Source organism: Delphinapterus leucas, chromosome 16, assembly GCF_059928025.1.
Source record: "Delphinapterus leucas isolate spDelLeu-1000000601 "Yukka" chromosome 16, BTC_Dleu_Yukka2, whole genome shotgun sequence".
NCBI classification, from domain to species: Eukaryota; Metazoa; Chordata; class Mammalia; order Artiodactyla; family Monodontidae; genus Delphinapterus; species Delphinapterus leucas.
In genome coordinates, this window is record NC_143144.1 from 55,849,998 (window position 1) to 55,866,257 (window position 16,260).

Sequence of the window (16,260 nt, forward strand, 5' to 3'; positions counted from 1 at the left end):
TAGTCTTCCAGGAGCCACTCAATGAGTTTGCATCATCTCCTAGGGTCATTGCCAGAGTATTAAATTATGTATCCTGAGAAGCGCCCTTAAGTTAATATATTATTCCTTATCCAATCTTATATTCTGGCTTCTTTGCTCAAGTATTCTCAAAATCTAGTTCCATGGTACTCCCTCAGCTCCTGCCAGTACATGGTGCCTAATTCTTCAATCTCTTTCAGGACGTATTCTTTCCTCCCTCAGCAGGCCTAGCACATTTATAGCTGATTTAAGCTGCAACTTAAATTTAGTTATTGGCCTAGCAGCCCGGACAGAAGGTAGGGGCATATCCTGAGGGGTATTTCTGTTGCCTTGCAGGGGAGAGGCCTCTGCAGTGTCTTCCCACACAGGCAGAATGCTATTTCTTAATGACAGGGGTTAACTCTGCTGACTCTGAGGGTTCAGAGGAGTCTGGGAAGCCAAATAATTGATGGCATTCACCATTAATGATGGTTTTACCATCATTCATCCCCAGATGTTCTCATCCCATCTGTCAGGGTCTCAGGGTTTTTGAACTAGGACTCTGACCGTGGTTGGACAGACCTGTCTTGGTTTAGCATTAAATTATCTTTGCATGGAATTCCCTGGAGGTCCAGTGGTTAGGACCCAGTGCTTTCACTGCTGTGGCCCTGGGTTTGATCCCTGGTCAGGGAACTAAGATCCCACAAGCCACGCAGCGTGGCCAAAAAAAAAAAAAAAAAAAAATAGTTTTGCAGTTCAGCAACTGTATTAAATCCTGAGTTTGGTCTTCAGCTTTTTCTTCTCTCCCACTGCAGGAGATTAGCAATTGGGTCACCACTTTGCACCAGGGATGGTTCATGCCTCAAATACCCCAAGGATGGAGTCCTTATTGTCAACTGGGTGGTGAGTAATCTGGTTCAAAGATGCCATCTTAATGCCTACTTTCTTGAAACTACTCCCGGTACTAAATCTGTCATTTGGGTCTTCTGGGGAGAAGATGCTGAGATGTAATTAGGAGTACAAGAGGTTTATTGGACAGTAATGCCTGGGGGATGGAGCAAGATTGAGTAAGAAAAGCTTTCACACCATAATGCAGATCTGATACTGGTGAAAGAAAAGGTTGGTGAGTGGAAGCAGAATTAGGTATAGAAAGCCTCAGACTTCCATGCACCACTGACAAAGTCAGCCAACTCAATGGATACTTTAGGTTAAAGACTATCCATTAGTTAGAGGAATTCCATGTTGGGCAGAATTAGCCAGACTGAGGGCTGCTTAGGAAGAGCATAGGCTTGGCTCAAATCCCAAGGCAGATTCTGAAGGCATTAACAGCTAAAGGCTGTCAGCTAATTGCACTCCTACAGCTGAATGCCAAATTTTTTCCTGATGGGAGATCCAAACAGTGCACCTCCATAGCTGCCATACGATGGGGCAATATCAAGTAGTGTGACATTCATGTAACTGGAGTCCCTGAAGGGGAGGAGAAGAAGGATAACAGAAAAAAATATTTGAAGAAAAAATAATAATTGAAACTTTTTCCCTAAATTTGATGAAAACTATAAATACAAAGATCCAAGAAGCAACATGAAGCTCAAGCAGGAAAAAGAAAACCGTACCAAGACACATTATAATCACATGTTCATCATCACAGGTGATAAAGAGAAAAGTTTTATTGCAGCCGGAGAAAAAAAGCACACATTATGTACTGAGAATCAAAGGTAAGAATTACTGCAGACTTGTCATCAGAAACGCTGCAGGCCAGAATCTTTAAGGTACTGAAGTCATCCTAGAATTCTTTCTCTAGCAAAATTACCCTTCAAAAATGAAAATAAAACAAAGAAAATTTCACAAAAGAGAAGTCTAAGATATGTCATCACCAGTAAAATTGCTCTATCTTAAATGTTAAGAGAAATTCTTCATGTGGAAGGAAAATGATACCAGGTGGATATTAGATCTATACAAAGGAATTAAGAGCACTGGAAATGATGAGTAAACAAATAAATATAAAAGTGAAAGGGGGGTATTATGACATTTAAGAATACAGTTATTTTTATAAGTGAGTTTGTGAGTTCATAACCTTCTAGAATTTCAAAATCCTTTCAGATTGCTGTCTTACTCAGTGATCAAGTGCATTCCTCATTTAATTATTAGATTTATCTTAATTAGCTGCTTTAACATTTCAGTGCTGTCTAAAGTACACAGTAGGATAGAAAGCTTTGATATGACAGAGTATAATACATTGCTGGGACAACCTAAGACCTTGGATATGGCTACTCACAATGGTATCTCTTTTATTCCTGAGTGTTCATCAATGTCTGCTTTTCTGCCCCTGTTCTGTGGGCTGTTTCCCTAGGCTTTTAATCTAGCTTTGCTCTCATCCCACTCTGAACCTCATATCAAGTTTAGGGTCCATTTAATAGACATGCATATCAAAGAGGGTATAATTATATTTAATAAGCTAAGCTAACAACATAATCATGGATAAGAAAGTTCGTATCTGTATACATCTCCCATGGTTGGGAGCTCACAAAAAGGAACCATTACATCCCCCTTATTTGTATTTATAAATATCATATATTATCTATATTTTATTTTCTACACATTAAAATTTTAACCAAGGCAATTGTCAAGCACTGACAGTAGGCGTCCTAGTTACACTGGGGCACTAGGACCATTGTGGTGGTCTAAATTTTCAGCAGCTTTGTTTTATCCAAGAGAATCATTTTCTTTTTCTGGAAGTAGCGTGTTATTTTCTTACATGACTGAAAATACTTTACACCTGTTTTTTTAAATAAAGACATTTATTTGGAGAATATTAGTAGCATATTCTCAGCCTCACCAGATATTAACAGTTCATCAAGTCAGGCAACAGAACATGTCCATGTGAGCTTCTTATAAGGAAATCGACGACCACCTCATCTTCCTCATCTACCTCAGCTTCCTCATCTTCTATTTTATTACTGGATGATTCATAATCCAAAATATGAAGTTTTTGGACTTTTTCCTCAAAAGTAGAAGTAGGTAAAATGTCTGAAGCAATGATGTTGACTTCCTTTAAAAAATTTTTTTTAATTTATGAAACTTTAACTGCATATTTCAGTCTTGTGGAATCTTTTGTGTTATTCTGACTGTCAATAAGAACCAGGGGACTGTGTTGATGATTCTTGATGATTTCAGCAACACTTCCAAAGTACTAGAACAAGAAAACATAGATGAATTATAAATTGGCATTTATATTAACAGTGAGCTCCACTCCTCCCGTCTTCTCCAACTCTTTCAAGTTAGTCAGAGTTACTAGGTCCCAGATGACATTCTATCCAAAAAAGTCTAATTTAACAATGGCTGTAACCTTTGAGATGGCAGACCCTGGCCATTCAATGAGACTGAAAATGCAACTGACATCCTCAATTAGTATAACGTCTTAGAGAAAATTACTTTATTGAGTTATGATGTAATATTTTAATATTTTGTTTTTATTTAGTGCCAAGTGTAAAACTGTCATACATTGAATTTCTCTACATTTTTATAAAACATAGATTATCTGTTATGTTTCATGTATTAGATACAAGGACTGATGTAGTAAATTAACGTTAGAATTTAATGTGAAGAGAGTTATTTCCCAGGTTAATTCATGTTTGTTTTTGTGTTCTTTTTTTTGAATAAATAAGGAAACCTTTATAAACCCTCATATACCCATTTTTGCTTTAGCTCTCAGTAAGTTTAGAGCTAAATTAGTGCCTAGTTAATAATTTCATGCTAGGCTCTTACTATACATACATATTTTTCCATATATTAATTCCTATTGTCTATTGGTTTTAGTTTAAGGCTATCACAATTTTTTTCTGAAAAATGATCAATGTTTTAAGTGAAAGATAAAATAAGTATAACACAGACCAAGAAATGAAATGCATTGATTATACAAAAGTGCTACAAGCTCATGATCATCAGATAAATGCATTTAGAGTCATTTTTTTAAAGGGGTAATTGTTTTGCAACACTGCCATATAATTTAGCAGTTACCACCAATTGACTTCATTTTCTCTTAGTTTTTCATATAAGATAAACATCTGGAATAAAAAATGTTTAAAAGCCTTTATTAATTATTTGAATAGCTTCCAAATATTATATATTATATAAGTAAAGTATTCAGAATACTAGTCATTTTTCAAACGAAACACCAGTTGTCTTTTAGATAATTGGCTTCTGAATATTAGGTCAGGGAGGAGAGACAGAGACTTTCAAGTACCTTTAGTCCTTATTTCTTACTTTCTCTTCAATCATTCAGCCCTCCTGTACTTGCCAATGAATTGTTTTTATGATATTCATAAAGACATTCATTCTGTTTGTTTGGCACAGCATATTGTTAAACTGAATGCAGTTGGAAGTTAAATTTATGGACTAACACACCAGGAAATGAAATAGTACAACCTCTTTGAAGTGAATTCCAAGTGAAAAAGTGTGTTCTGAACCCAGTAAATATAGGAGAGAGTTGCTTTGCTTATACAAATAAGCATCTCATTCTGTCCTTATACTCTTCTGAATATTTCTGAGGATTGCTGTGTTGCAGAGTTTGGGGATTAAAATGTTTGAAGTAGGGGGTTGAGCTGAGTTGAAATGTTTGAAGTAAGGACTGGATTTGAGGCATATTTGTGATTTGACTGAATGAAGGATTGAGCATAACTTAGTTGCAGTTTCTCCTTAACACTTTTTTTTGGTCTACACTAATTCAGTGTATTTGAGATATTCATACATGGACAGAAAAACAATTGTTTGATAACTCAAAATCCCATGGTCAATAAAATAAAGCAAACAGATCTCAGAGCGATAAAATACTCAAAATGTATCCACATAATGTCAAAACATTTGCAAAAAAAATTAAACAGTTAATCAACTAGTTACTTTTTCTACCCATGAATACCCAAACACAAATACAGACAGACAGACTTTTCAAGATCTCCACATGGTTGACATCATGTAACCAAACTTTTCATTTTTCAATTCAGATGTTCAGTATATGGGAGAAATTATCTTTTTATTATAGATAATTTAAGTAAGTGTTTTAAAGGACTCTGTCAGTACTTCCAGATGCTATTATAATAATATGTATTTATTTTGGTATCCATAGGCTGGATAACTGGGGAGTGGGGTGAAGCTCTGATCTATTCATTCTGAGGTAGGGATGAAGATTCTTTAAGCCAAGAAGAACCACTGTTTATCAGAGTTTCCTAGCAGGACAAGGAAGTCCAGAGCCCCTCTGAGAGCTCAAAATTTATCTGAGTGAATTTCAGTACCACTAAAAAGGACAGCGCCCTCACCTACCCTTAAGCCTCTTATAGAAGTACTGGACCCCTGGGGAGGCTTTTTTTTTAAATTTTTTATTAGTTATTTATTTATTTGGCTGCATTGGGTCTTTCGTTGCTGCGCGTGGGCTTTCTCTAGTTGCAGCGAGTGGGGGCTACTCTGCATTGAGGTGCGCTGGCTTCTCATTGCAGTGGCTTCTCTTGTTGTGGAGCACAGGCTCTAGGTGCACAGGCTTCAGTAGCTGTGCTCGTGGGCTCTAGAGCACAGGCTCAGTAGTTGTGGTGCACAGGCTTAGCTGCTCCGCGGCATGTGGGATCTTCCCAGACCAGGGCTCAAACCCATGTCCCCTGCATTGGCAGGCGGATTCTTAACCACTGCGCCACCAGGGAAGTCCCTGGGGAGGCTTTAGAATGTAACCATCTGTCCAAAGTCACTCTGTCCTACTAGGATCACCACCATATCCTACTACTGATTACTGTTGAGGAGCATATAGTTTAAAAAATTTGTCATATCAAGGTTTCAGTGAGAATGAAGGTTTTTGTGAGTAGGGAGGAGCAGACAGTTCTGTTAAAGTTTAACTGGTGTGAAATGATAATGCAATCTATATTTTAAAACCCATTTGGTCTTGATCAGTGTTTTGTGTTTTCAGAGTTTTGCATTTCCTAACTATCTGAGACTTTATTAAAAGCAAAATAAAACTCCAAACTATAAAACTCCTCGAAGAAAACATAGGGAGAAAGCTTCATGAGACTGCATTTGGCAATGATTTCTTGGATGTTACACCAAAAGCACAGGCAACAAAACAAAAAATAGACAAATAGGACTACATTAAACTATACTACAAAGTTATAAGAGTTCTTTACATATTCTGGATATTAACCTCTTATCAGACACATAATTTGCAAATATTTTCTCCCATTTCATAGGTTGCCTTTTTACTCTGTTGATTGTGACCTTTGATGAACAGAAAATTTTAGACCATTTTATTATACCATATACAAAAAAAATAGACTCAAAATGAATTAAAGATTTAAATGTAAGACCTGAAACCATAGAAATCCCAGAAGAAAACATAAGCAGTATGCTCTTTGACATTGGTCTTAGCAATATTTTTTGGACATGTCTCCTCAAGCAAGGGTGACAAAAACACAAATAAACAAATGGGACTACACCAAACTAAAAAGATTTTGCATAATAAAGGAAACCATCAACAAAAGAAAAAGGCAACCTACTGAATGAGAGAAGATATTTGCAAATAATATGTCTGATAAGGGGATAATATCCAAAATATATAAAGAACTCATGTAACTCAGTATCAAACAAACAAATAAGCAATCTAATTAAAAAATGGGCAGAGGACCTGAGTAGACATTTTTCTGAAGAAGACATGCAGATGGCCAACAGGCACATGAAATGATGCTCAACACCACTAATCATCAGGAAAATGAAAATCAGAACCACAATGAGATATCACATCACACCTGTGAGAATGGCTATTACCAAAAAGACAAGAAACATCATGCTTGTGAGGATGTGAAGAAAAGGGAACCCTCGTGCACTGTTGGTGGGAATGTACATTGGTACGACAACTATGGAAAACAGCATGGAGATTCCTCAAAAAATTAAAAATAGAACTGCCATATGATCCACCAATTCCTATCCTGGGTATATATCCAAAGAAAATGAAAACACTAATTCAAAAAGTTACATACACTCTGATGTTCATACAAGCATTATTTACAGTAGCCAAGATATGGAAGCAAACTAAGTGTCCATCAAAAGATGAGTAGGTAAAGATGATGTGATGTATATATACAATGGAATATTACTCAGCCATAAAAAAGAATGAAATTGTGCCATTTGTGACAACATGGGTGGACCAAGAGGGTATTACACTAAGTGAAGTAAGTCAGACAGAGAAAGACAAATACCATATGATTTCACTTATATGAGGCATCTAAAAAACAAAGCAAACAAAATGCTGAGTCAGACTGACCTCATTAAGCAACAGGATAAAAGATATAGCTTTTACATCATACCAGTCTTTCTTCCTTTCTGTTTTCTCATAGGATATACTGCCCAAACACAGTATTTTATCTCGTACTCTATGACAATGTGCAAGCCTTAGGCCAGGTACTCTTGTATCCTTTCTCCACATCTCTGGCACCTAATACAGTATGATGGCATTGTGCTCAAAACATAGTTATAGAGTTGGATTAGAAGAGAAATTACTGACCTCTTCACCAGTTTTCTTTCTGCCCAAAGCATACTGTTTTGTTGCTTCAATAAATCGCACAGGGATATTATATACTCGCTTATTAAAAAATACAACTAGTGTATATGGCTGTTTGGAATCATGGCCAGAGCTTTTCCGAATAAGAAATGATCCATCCTGTTTATTAAAAGAAAGAATAATTATGATTAGTGTTACTTGTATTTCCATAGGTTAAAAATCAGTTTATGAAAAATACCTATATTATATTCAAAAGGTAATTATTTAGGTATATGATTTTTATTACCAATTAGAGCTTGTTTTATTATTTTGCAAGAAAATACTTCAGTAAAATATATACTTACAGAAAATTCTGAAAGAGGTAAATGCTAGCTTTTTGAGGCACTAAATAAGATCTTATGTTTATAGGCTTTGGAAATGTGTGAAGGGACACATTAAGATCAAACCTAAAGGGCACTCTTGAGCTAGGAACCATGTTCACAAGTTACCTATGAATAAAAAAATATATCAACAAATTCCATTCAAAAGTGCTATAAGAAGAAAGCAGATATTGGGAATCAAAACATTTCAGCTGATAAAAATTCTCTCTCCAAAAATTTATGTTGAAGCAGAAAAAATATTGTAACACAACATTCCAAATTTAATTAAATTTCTTGTAAAATATTCTACAATCATAAATTCAAAAATTATGAACAAGAAATAGACAAAAACAGGAAGAAGGAATGCAATAAAAGTTGATCAAACCTGGGAAAAAGCACTTACCTGGTGGCACAGTGGTTAAGAATCTGCTTGCCAATGCAGGGCACATGGGTTTGAGCCCTGGTCCAGGAAGATCCCACATGCCACGGAGCAACTAAGCCCATGCGCCACAACTACTGAGCCTGTGCTCTAGAGCCCGCAAGCCACAACTACTGAGCCCACAACTACTGAAGCCCATGCACCTAGGGCCTGTGCTCTGCAACAAGAGAAGCCACTGCAATGAGAAGCCTGCACACCGCAACGAAGAGTAGCCCCCACTTGCTGCAACTAGAGAAAGCCCATGTGCAGCAACGAAGACCCAACGCAGCCAAAAATAAATAGATTAATTAATTAATTAAAAAAACAAAAAACAACAACAAAAAAACCTGGGAAAGAAGCTGAAAAGAAAGACAAACCTGTATCAGAAATGAAGAAGAAATTACAAGATGCCCAAGGGACAATAGCCTTAAATGAAGATTTAATAAATGACTGAAGGAAGGCATGGAAACAACCAAGAAAGAAAACAAAAATAAATAAATAAAAAAGAGAGAGATTAAAAAAAAAAAGCACAATAATGTCAGAGTGCTTGGATTGAAAGAAAGACCCCCCCCAAAGGAAGATCTAAAATACATGTAATGCGAGTCCTTGCAAAAAAACAAAATAATGAAACAGAACTACTCTTTAAGACTATAATTTAAGAAAATGTTTTGGAAATAAGAGAAAACTTAAATCTTCATATTGAAAGGGTTTCCATCTACCTGAAAACATTGACCTGGAAATCCACTCAGAGACATAATCTGGTAAAACTATTAGACTTTAAAAAGAAAAGAATCTGCAGAGCCATCAGATTAAAATATCAAATTACATATAAGGGCAAGAAAGTAACATTAGCGTCAGAGTTCTCAGAAGCATCAAGGCAATCCAGTGGAGCAACACTTTTAAAAACTCAAGCCAAGGATTTTACATCCAGCCAAGATTTCCTCCAGGTATCAGGCTATGAAAAACAGTTTCGAACGTGCAAGAACTCAGGGAATAACGTAAGCACAGTCCTTCCTGAGAATCTACTACAGCCCATGCTCCACAACCAAACAAAAAGAGATAACTGAGGAAGCAACAAGACTGATGGAAAGCATTTAATATATTTCATTGTCGAGCTAGGACTAAACAATGGTGGCAGAAAACAGTATATTCTGGACTTCCCTAGTGGCGCAGTGGTTAAGAATCTGCCTGCCAATGCAGGGGACAATGGACTCTATCCCTGGTCCGAGAAGATCCCACATGCCCCAGAGCAACTAAGCCTGTGCACCACAACTACTGAACCTGTGCTCTAGAACCCATGAGCCACAACTACTGAACCCACGTGCCACAATTACGGAAGCCCTTGCACTCTAGGGCCCGTGCTCTGCAACAAGAGAAGCCACTGCAATGAGAAGCCCATGCACCACAACGAAGAGTAGCCCCTGCTAGCCACAACTAGAGAAAGCCCACACACAGCAAACGAAGACCCAGTGCAGCCAAAAAACCCCACAAAAAACCAGTATATTCTGACAAGGCAAGGTGCAAGTGGGCAGAGAAAAGAGAAAGAAAAAGAAAAGTGGCACTTTAATCTTGGATTGTCCAGACTGTTCTAGTGTTCCTATATGACTGCGCTTCGACTCTCCAAAAATTTACTTCCCAGTACTTTTTACCACCTTGATCCCAATCTTTTATCCCAAGCATTGATCCAAAATAGTCTGTTACATTTCACTCCTGGATGGATCTCATGTAGCACCAAGCCTTACAGAGATCCCCTCCAGAGCTTTCTTCTCTTCCACTATTTGGAGAGCAGTGGAGCCTATGGATCCATGTATAGATGAAAGGATAAGCAGCAATAAGATAGAGGAACAAAGAAAGAGGGAGGTACTTCAAAGAGAGGAGGGGATGACAGTTCCTCTTGAGTAAGTAAAGAGAAAAGATCCCTGCATCCATAATTGTTGCAATTACTTAATTAGCATATTATCGGGATGACAACTGTGCCGATATAGGCTGAGGGCACAACATGAGATTTTTTTTTTTTTTTTTTGCGGTACGCAGGCCTCTCACTGGTGTGGCCTCTCCCGTCGCGGAGCACAGGCTCCGGACGCGCAGGCTCAGCGGCCATGGCTCACGGGCCCAGCTGCTCCACGGCATGTGGGATCTTCCCAGACCGGGGCACGAACCCGCGTCCCCTGCATCGGCAGGCGGACTCTCAACCACGGCGCCACCAGGGAAGCCCAACATGAGATTTTAAAATGGTCAGACCTTGTTTGATCTGTATAATGCCTCTTCGGCCGACTTTCGATCGCAGGCACCAGCGTACCATGGTTTACAGTGAACGTCAGCTTCCTGTGAGTGAGAGGGCATTATTAAGCATGAGATGGCCCTTCAATGACACTGAACCTTCTGTGCACTAGAAACAAAGTCCCATTTTGCATTACCAGAAAGGCCTAAGTACATTTGGGCCAGTAATCTGAAAATGAGTTTTATGCTTCTTTTGATCAACCACAAGGATTATAATTGACTTTTCCCCAATTTGGCTGTAGGGGGTAGACTTAGTATTTGAACTTGAGACCTAATCCTGCTAGATTCCGGAACCATTTATTCCTTTCTCCTAAATAAGTTATCATCTCCCTTTCTGTTATGATCTTACTGTTGCTTTGTGGAGCGTTTTATAATTTCCGAAGTGTTTTTACAAATATCTTATTTGATTCTTGTAACAACTTTGAAGGCAAGACGAATACATGCTATCATCCCTATTTTACATTTGAGAAAGCTTAGAGACTTGCCCAAGGGCACACCGAGTCCTTTCTGTCTTTTTTTAAACTATGCTATTTTATGTGTTTTAATATCATATGCCTCCACAGATCTATTCTGAAAAAATTACATAGTTTAAATAGAATCTATGTGAGAGGAAGAACAATAAAAACAACACACTTCTTTGCTAGTTTTGAAGAAACACCAATTGTTATTTATGGCATCCAGAATACAAATTAGTATAAATGGAGCAAAGTCTTAACAGTTGGGGAAAAAATGTATTCTGTACCCATCAGCAAATGACAACTCACAGGCTCACTGAAAATAGAATCTGTTCCCAAGCTTCACTCCAAAGTCTCTCTTATAAGAAGTCATGCCCTTTCCTGCAGTTTACTGATAACGAGTTCATTTCATACCTGTTCTGACAAATTGGAATTAGATGAAAAGCTGGGTAATGGGCCATCCACAGTTGGGCTTCCCCCTTCTGGAAATCCTGAAAGGGATTTGAAAAGTCAGTGGATCCCATTATATCTTGAGCAGTTACCCTGCCTATACATACACCAAAAAATCCTTAAGAGTTGTGCTTCTCGAAGTGAGGTCTGAGGACCCTGGGAATCCCCAAGATTCTTTCAGGGCGTTTGCGAGGTTTTTTCCAAATACATATCTCTGTGAAGCCCAATTTTCCTCATATACTTCGACCAGTAAAACATATTGTAACAGATTGAATGTAGATGCAGATATGAGAATTCAGCTGCCTCTGTTATTTCAGACATTAAAGAGATTTTAAAAATGTAAAACAATGCCACTTTTCCCCCTAATTTTCTTTTGTTTGGAAAATATATTTTTTTCATAAAAATATGTTGTTAACATGTAATGAGTTTAATATTTTAAAAATGGATTCATAAATGTTTTAAATGTCTTCTAACTAATACATTAAATATCATTAGAAAGAAACAATAAACCATAGTTCTTTGGGTCTGCAATGATCTTAAGAGTGTTAGAATGGTCCTGAGGTCAAAATGATTGAGAATTTCTGCCCTAAGGCATAAACTCCCTCAAGGAGTTTACCATCTAAATGCGGAGACATGGAGACACATGAAATGGAGAAAATACTTAGCTGTATTCATTCATTCATTCATCTACTCACTCATTCATTCTTTATTGTGTACCTGCCATGGGTCAAGGCTTTGGGAATATACAGCAGTCAACAAAACAGCAAAATGCCCCTCCCTCTTGGAGCTTAAATTTTAACAGAGTGAGGTAGGCAATAAAGACATAAGTAAATATATATACAATATTACAAAGTCGTAAGTGCTATGAAGAAAAGTAGGCAGGGAAGTGGGTGGGGAATAGCTTCGGATAAGTAGTATGTTTAAATAGGCTGGTCAGGGAGAGCCTCACTGAGGTGACACTTGGGTAAGATCTGTAGGTGGAGTGGGAGGAGGCCTGTGGATATCTTAGGAAACAATGTTGCAGGTGTAGGGAACAGTGAATGCTAGGGCCTGGCATATTTGAGGAATAGAGAGGGGGCCACTGTGCCTGGACTGCAGTGAGAAAAGGGGTAAAGAATAAGGGATGAAGTCATACAGGAGGTGGTGAAGGGACCAGGTTTGTGGGACCCAGTGGACACTTAGCATGACTTGAGCTTTAACAAGCATGGTATGGGAAGCTTTTGGAGGGTTTTGAACAGAATAGTGTGATTTGCCTGTCTTTTAACAAGGTCACTCTGACTCCACGGCTGGAAATAGATAGAAGGGGGCAAGAGCAGAGAGAGGAGGTCAGTTGAGTCTTGCAAGCCCAGGCAGGAGGTGATGGTGGCTTGGAACAGATGGCATCAGCAGAATTAGCGAGAGTGACTGGATTCCAAATGTATTTTGAAGGAACAGCTGGAAGGTGTGAAGAAAGCAAGTGAAGGGACATCCCCGGTGGCGCAGTGGTTAAGAATCTGCCTGCCGATGCAGGGGACACGGGTTCAAGCCCTGGTCCAGGAAGATCCCACATGCCGCAGAGCAAATAAGCCCGTGAGCCACAACTACTGAGCCCACATGCCACAACTACTGAAGCCTGCGTGCCTAGAGCCCATGCTCCGCAACAAAAGAAGCCACTGCAATGAGAAGCCCATGCACCGCAACGAAGAGTAGCCCCCGCTCGCCGCAACTAGAGAAAGCCCACACGCAGCAACAAAGACCCAATGCAGCCAAAAATAAATAAATATATTTATAAAAAAAAAAAAAAAGAAAGCAAGTGAGGAGTCATGGGTGACTCTAAGGTTTTTGACCAGAGCAACTAGAGTTGTCCTTTCTTAGGAGGGGAAGTCTACAAGAGAAACAGGCTTAGATGAACCAACTGCTTCAGATAAAAGTGCCCTGGACGTTCAAAGGTGACAGCCACCATTGTTAACAGGAGGGAGCAATGACGGCTTGGCAGGCCCAGGAGGGCTGAGTATGAAGGAAGGCTGTGTTCTGACAGGTGGGGACAGCATTCCCGGGTGGGAGCAGCAAAAATAGGGTGGGAGGTCACGCTCTTCTAAAGTACATAGTACAAGGAGGTTGGTGGTTTCCACAGTTTGGGCAGTTGGGGGGGTTCAAGGCTGACATTTTCTGATCCCTGAATATGTGCCAGCCCTGTCCTGTTTCTCACATCTTAGCTCACTTTGCCTTCACTTCCGCCCTTTATGGGAGGAGCTATCAGACCCCATTTTACAGGTGACGTCTTCCCTGACCACAGCAGCCCTCAACTGTCTCCATTCCTCTCTGTGCCCACCCACTGCCACCTTGCTTTATTTTTCTTTATATCACTTTAACATTTGCCTGATATTGTATGGCTTATCTAGTTGTTTATTTCTCCTCTAGTAGAAAAGAAGCTCCATAAAGGAAGGGACTCTGTTTTATTCACTGCTGTATCCTCTGGGTCTAAAATATTGCCTGGCACATGGCAGACAGTCAATAAGTATTTGTCAATTGAAAGAATGACTTGGGTTGAAAAACAATAAAGGGTATAATAAAGCTTTACGTAGTAAAAATACAATAAAATTTCTATAGCTATACCATTTCACTTTGTGTTCAGAATTTTAGAAAAGTTTGTTTCTTTTATTTAAGATGAATCAAAAATCCAATTAAAGCCTAAGAAACAGATTTATGTTTATATAAACACACATACTTTTTGTATATAATAATTATTCTCTTTATTTGAATTTATTGAATCTTGATTACTTTGGAATATTTTCCAACTTATCCATGTACAGGAGGGTTTTATTTTGTGTTTTCATTTTTTTCCTACATTGAGTAGAAAGTAAATCAAGGTTTGGACAGCTGTGTTCTGTGAGTCTGACTTCATATATTTTTAGGGTATTGTATTATTAGCCTAGGGAAAATTTTCCAGATATCTGCCAGATCTTCTTTTCAGGGCGCCCTCTGTAGATACATTTTACGATCGTTAAAATGTATTTTAGATTCAATTTAAATAGCTATCATTTACTGAGGACCTTCTATGTACCAAGCACAATATGTTGTTTTACTTAATCATCTTATTTTGAAAATAGTTGTATTGTTGTTGTGAAAAAAATTAAATAAATAAAAGGTGACCAGTATGACCAGTAAAATATTCAATCAAAACTAAAAAAGTAAAAATGATCTCAAATCTATTTACTTTTCAGAACAGCTCCATGAAATAAATATTCTTGGCCCCATTTTACGGATGAGGAAACAAGCTAGAGAGGATACTAAGATACTCCAGCTGGAAGAGGCAGTGTTGCCCTGGACCCCCAGGTGGCTCAGACGTGAAGAGCCAGCCTTAGCCGATACCTGATATTGCTCTCCGTGCCTTCATTGTACTTACTTGGCAGAGGTATGGGTTTTTGATGAACTGGTCTGAAAGGAAGAATTTCAGATTAATTAAAGGGCAAAGCACAAGATGAATAAGTTTGACTTTTTGCTTGCACTGAAGATACTCAGAACAGGTACATCACAAAGGATCAACAGGAATGGCCAATAAAACATATCTAAAGATAGGAGAGGCACCAAAACCTTCAGGATAAGTAAAATTGTTCCCTTTAATTTTATAAAAAGAGGAGACTTGACTAGTGTTATTTTTTAGTGAAGTCCAATAATTAACCCAAATATTAGTTCAGTCTCTGTAATTCTAAGCAGTTTTTTTTAAAGTTGTTACCTACTTAACACCTTTTTAAATTTAATTGCGAAGCAGTGAAATATTAAATCTTTACCAATCACAACAAGCCAGTGTTTCTGTGCAGTATAACAATGCAGGTGTTAAGGAAACTTTAACTTTTTTGGCCACACCGCATGGCATGTGGGATCTTAGTTCCCCGACCAGGGATTGAACCCGTGGTCCCTGTAATGGAAACGTGGAGTCCTAACCACTGGACTGCCAGGGAAGCCCCAAGAAAACTTAGTTTAAAGGAAAGAATTCTTACTTCTGGGGAGGAGGAGGAAAAACTTGTGACTGCATATTTTCTTGTCTGTGACTAGACCCTCGGTGGCGTTCAGCAGGTATAGGTTTTTCTGCATTAAGAAAATTATCATAGTAGGATTAGGGTGAAATGTCTGTCCCCATGCCCAAACCCAGAAACATCAACCAAGAGGAACCAGATTTGGTCACATGTCTTCCCATGAGCATGTCTTTCACCAGGATGTCATCCCTTTGTGCACCTGTCAGTGTGGTGGTGTGTCTGAGCTATTAAGACCAGGACTCCTACTCAGCGGTGTTACAAGCACACTTTACCACCTCTGCATTCACCTCTTGGCAATGTACAAATACATGGGGACTGAACCTGTGGAATCTGGACCTTTAGGTGTGTGATTACAAGTAAAAGCCAGAAGATGGGCAAGCTTTAGCCACCCCTGATTCCTATGTGGCCTCCACATAGGTGTTACAACACCCTGGTGTGTCTTCATTAGTCATAAGACATGGTATAAGTAATTTCTTACTGATAAGAGGCAAAATATCAGCGTTTGCGAATGATCTACTTTTTTGAAAATTGAATTGAGCAAATTCAAGGTTATCCCTATAATAACGTTAAATCTCACTTGCATTTCACTCTTTTCCTGAGTGAGAGAGGAAGGGGTGGAGTTATAATTAGTTCACAGGGAAATGTGCATAACCTGAAATCTAAGAAGTTTATGGTGAAGAACATTTATTGCTGAACCACTAATAAAAGTGATTATAAATTATTGTAATGCTTTATTCTCCCTCGAATTTCGTCT

At 38.5% G+C, this 16,260-nt stretch overlaps 2 protein-coding genes across 13 annotated transcripts in view; one reads left to right on the forward strand and one right to left on the reverse strand.

Moving 5' to 3' along the window:
* ZNF518A (zinc finger protein 518A) overlaps positions 1-16,260 on the forward strand; it is a 67,801-nt gene that overhangs the window by 35,586 nt on the left and 15,955 nt on the right. For 6 of the 12 annotated variants that reach the window (XR_016388122.1, XR_016388123.1, XR_016388126.1 and 3 more), the window contains 2 exons: positions 813-900; positions 14,694-14,884. Coding sequence is in view for 1 of the 12 variants with exons in the window: in XM_089897959.1 (XP_089754085.1) it covers positions 813-900; positions 14,694-14,711 (106 nt within the window). In the remaining 11 variants the exon portion in view is untranslated. The other 6 variants (XR_016388124.1, XR_016388127.1, XR_016388128.1 and 3 more) reach the window with 5 other exon arrangements.
* The window catches only part of BLNK (B cell linker), a 76,677-nt gene continuing 63,193 nt past the window's right edge, over positions 2,777-16,260 (reverse strand). The window contains exons 14-19 of the mRNA XM_022569225.2: positions 15,471-15,558; positions 14,876-14,907; positions 11,455-11,531; positions 10,547-10,630; positions 7,532-7,687; positions 2,777-3,187 (exon numbers count right to left, since the gene is read on the reverse strand). Of these exons, the coding sequence (XP_022424933.1) occupies positions 3,068-3,187; positions 7,532-7,687; positions 10,547-10,630; positions 11,455-11,531; positions 14,876-14,907; positions 15,471-15,558 (557 nt within the window). The 3' untranslated portion in view covers positions 2,777-3,067. The remainder of the gene's footprint in view (positions 3,188-7,531; positions 7,688-10,546; positions 10,631-11,454; positions 11,532-14,875; positions 14,908-15,470; positions 15,559-16,260) is intronic.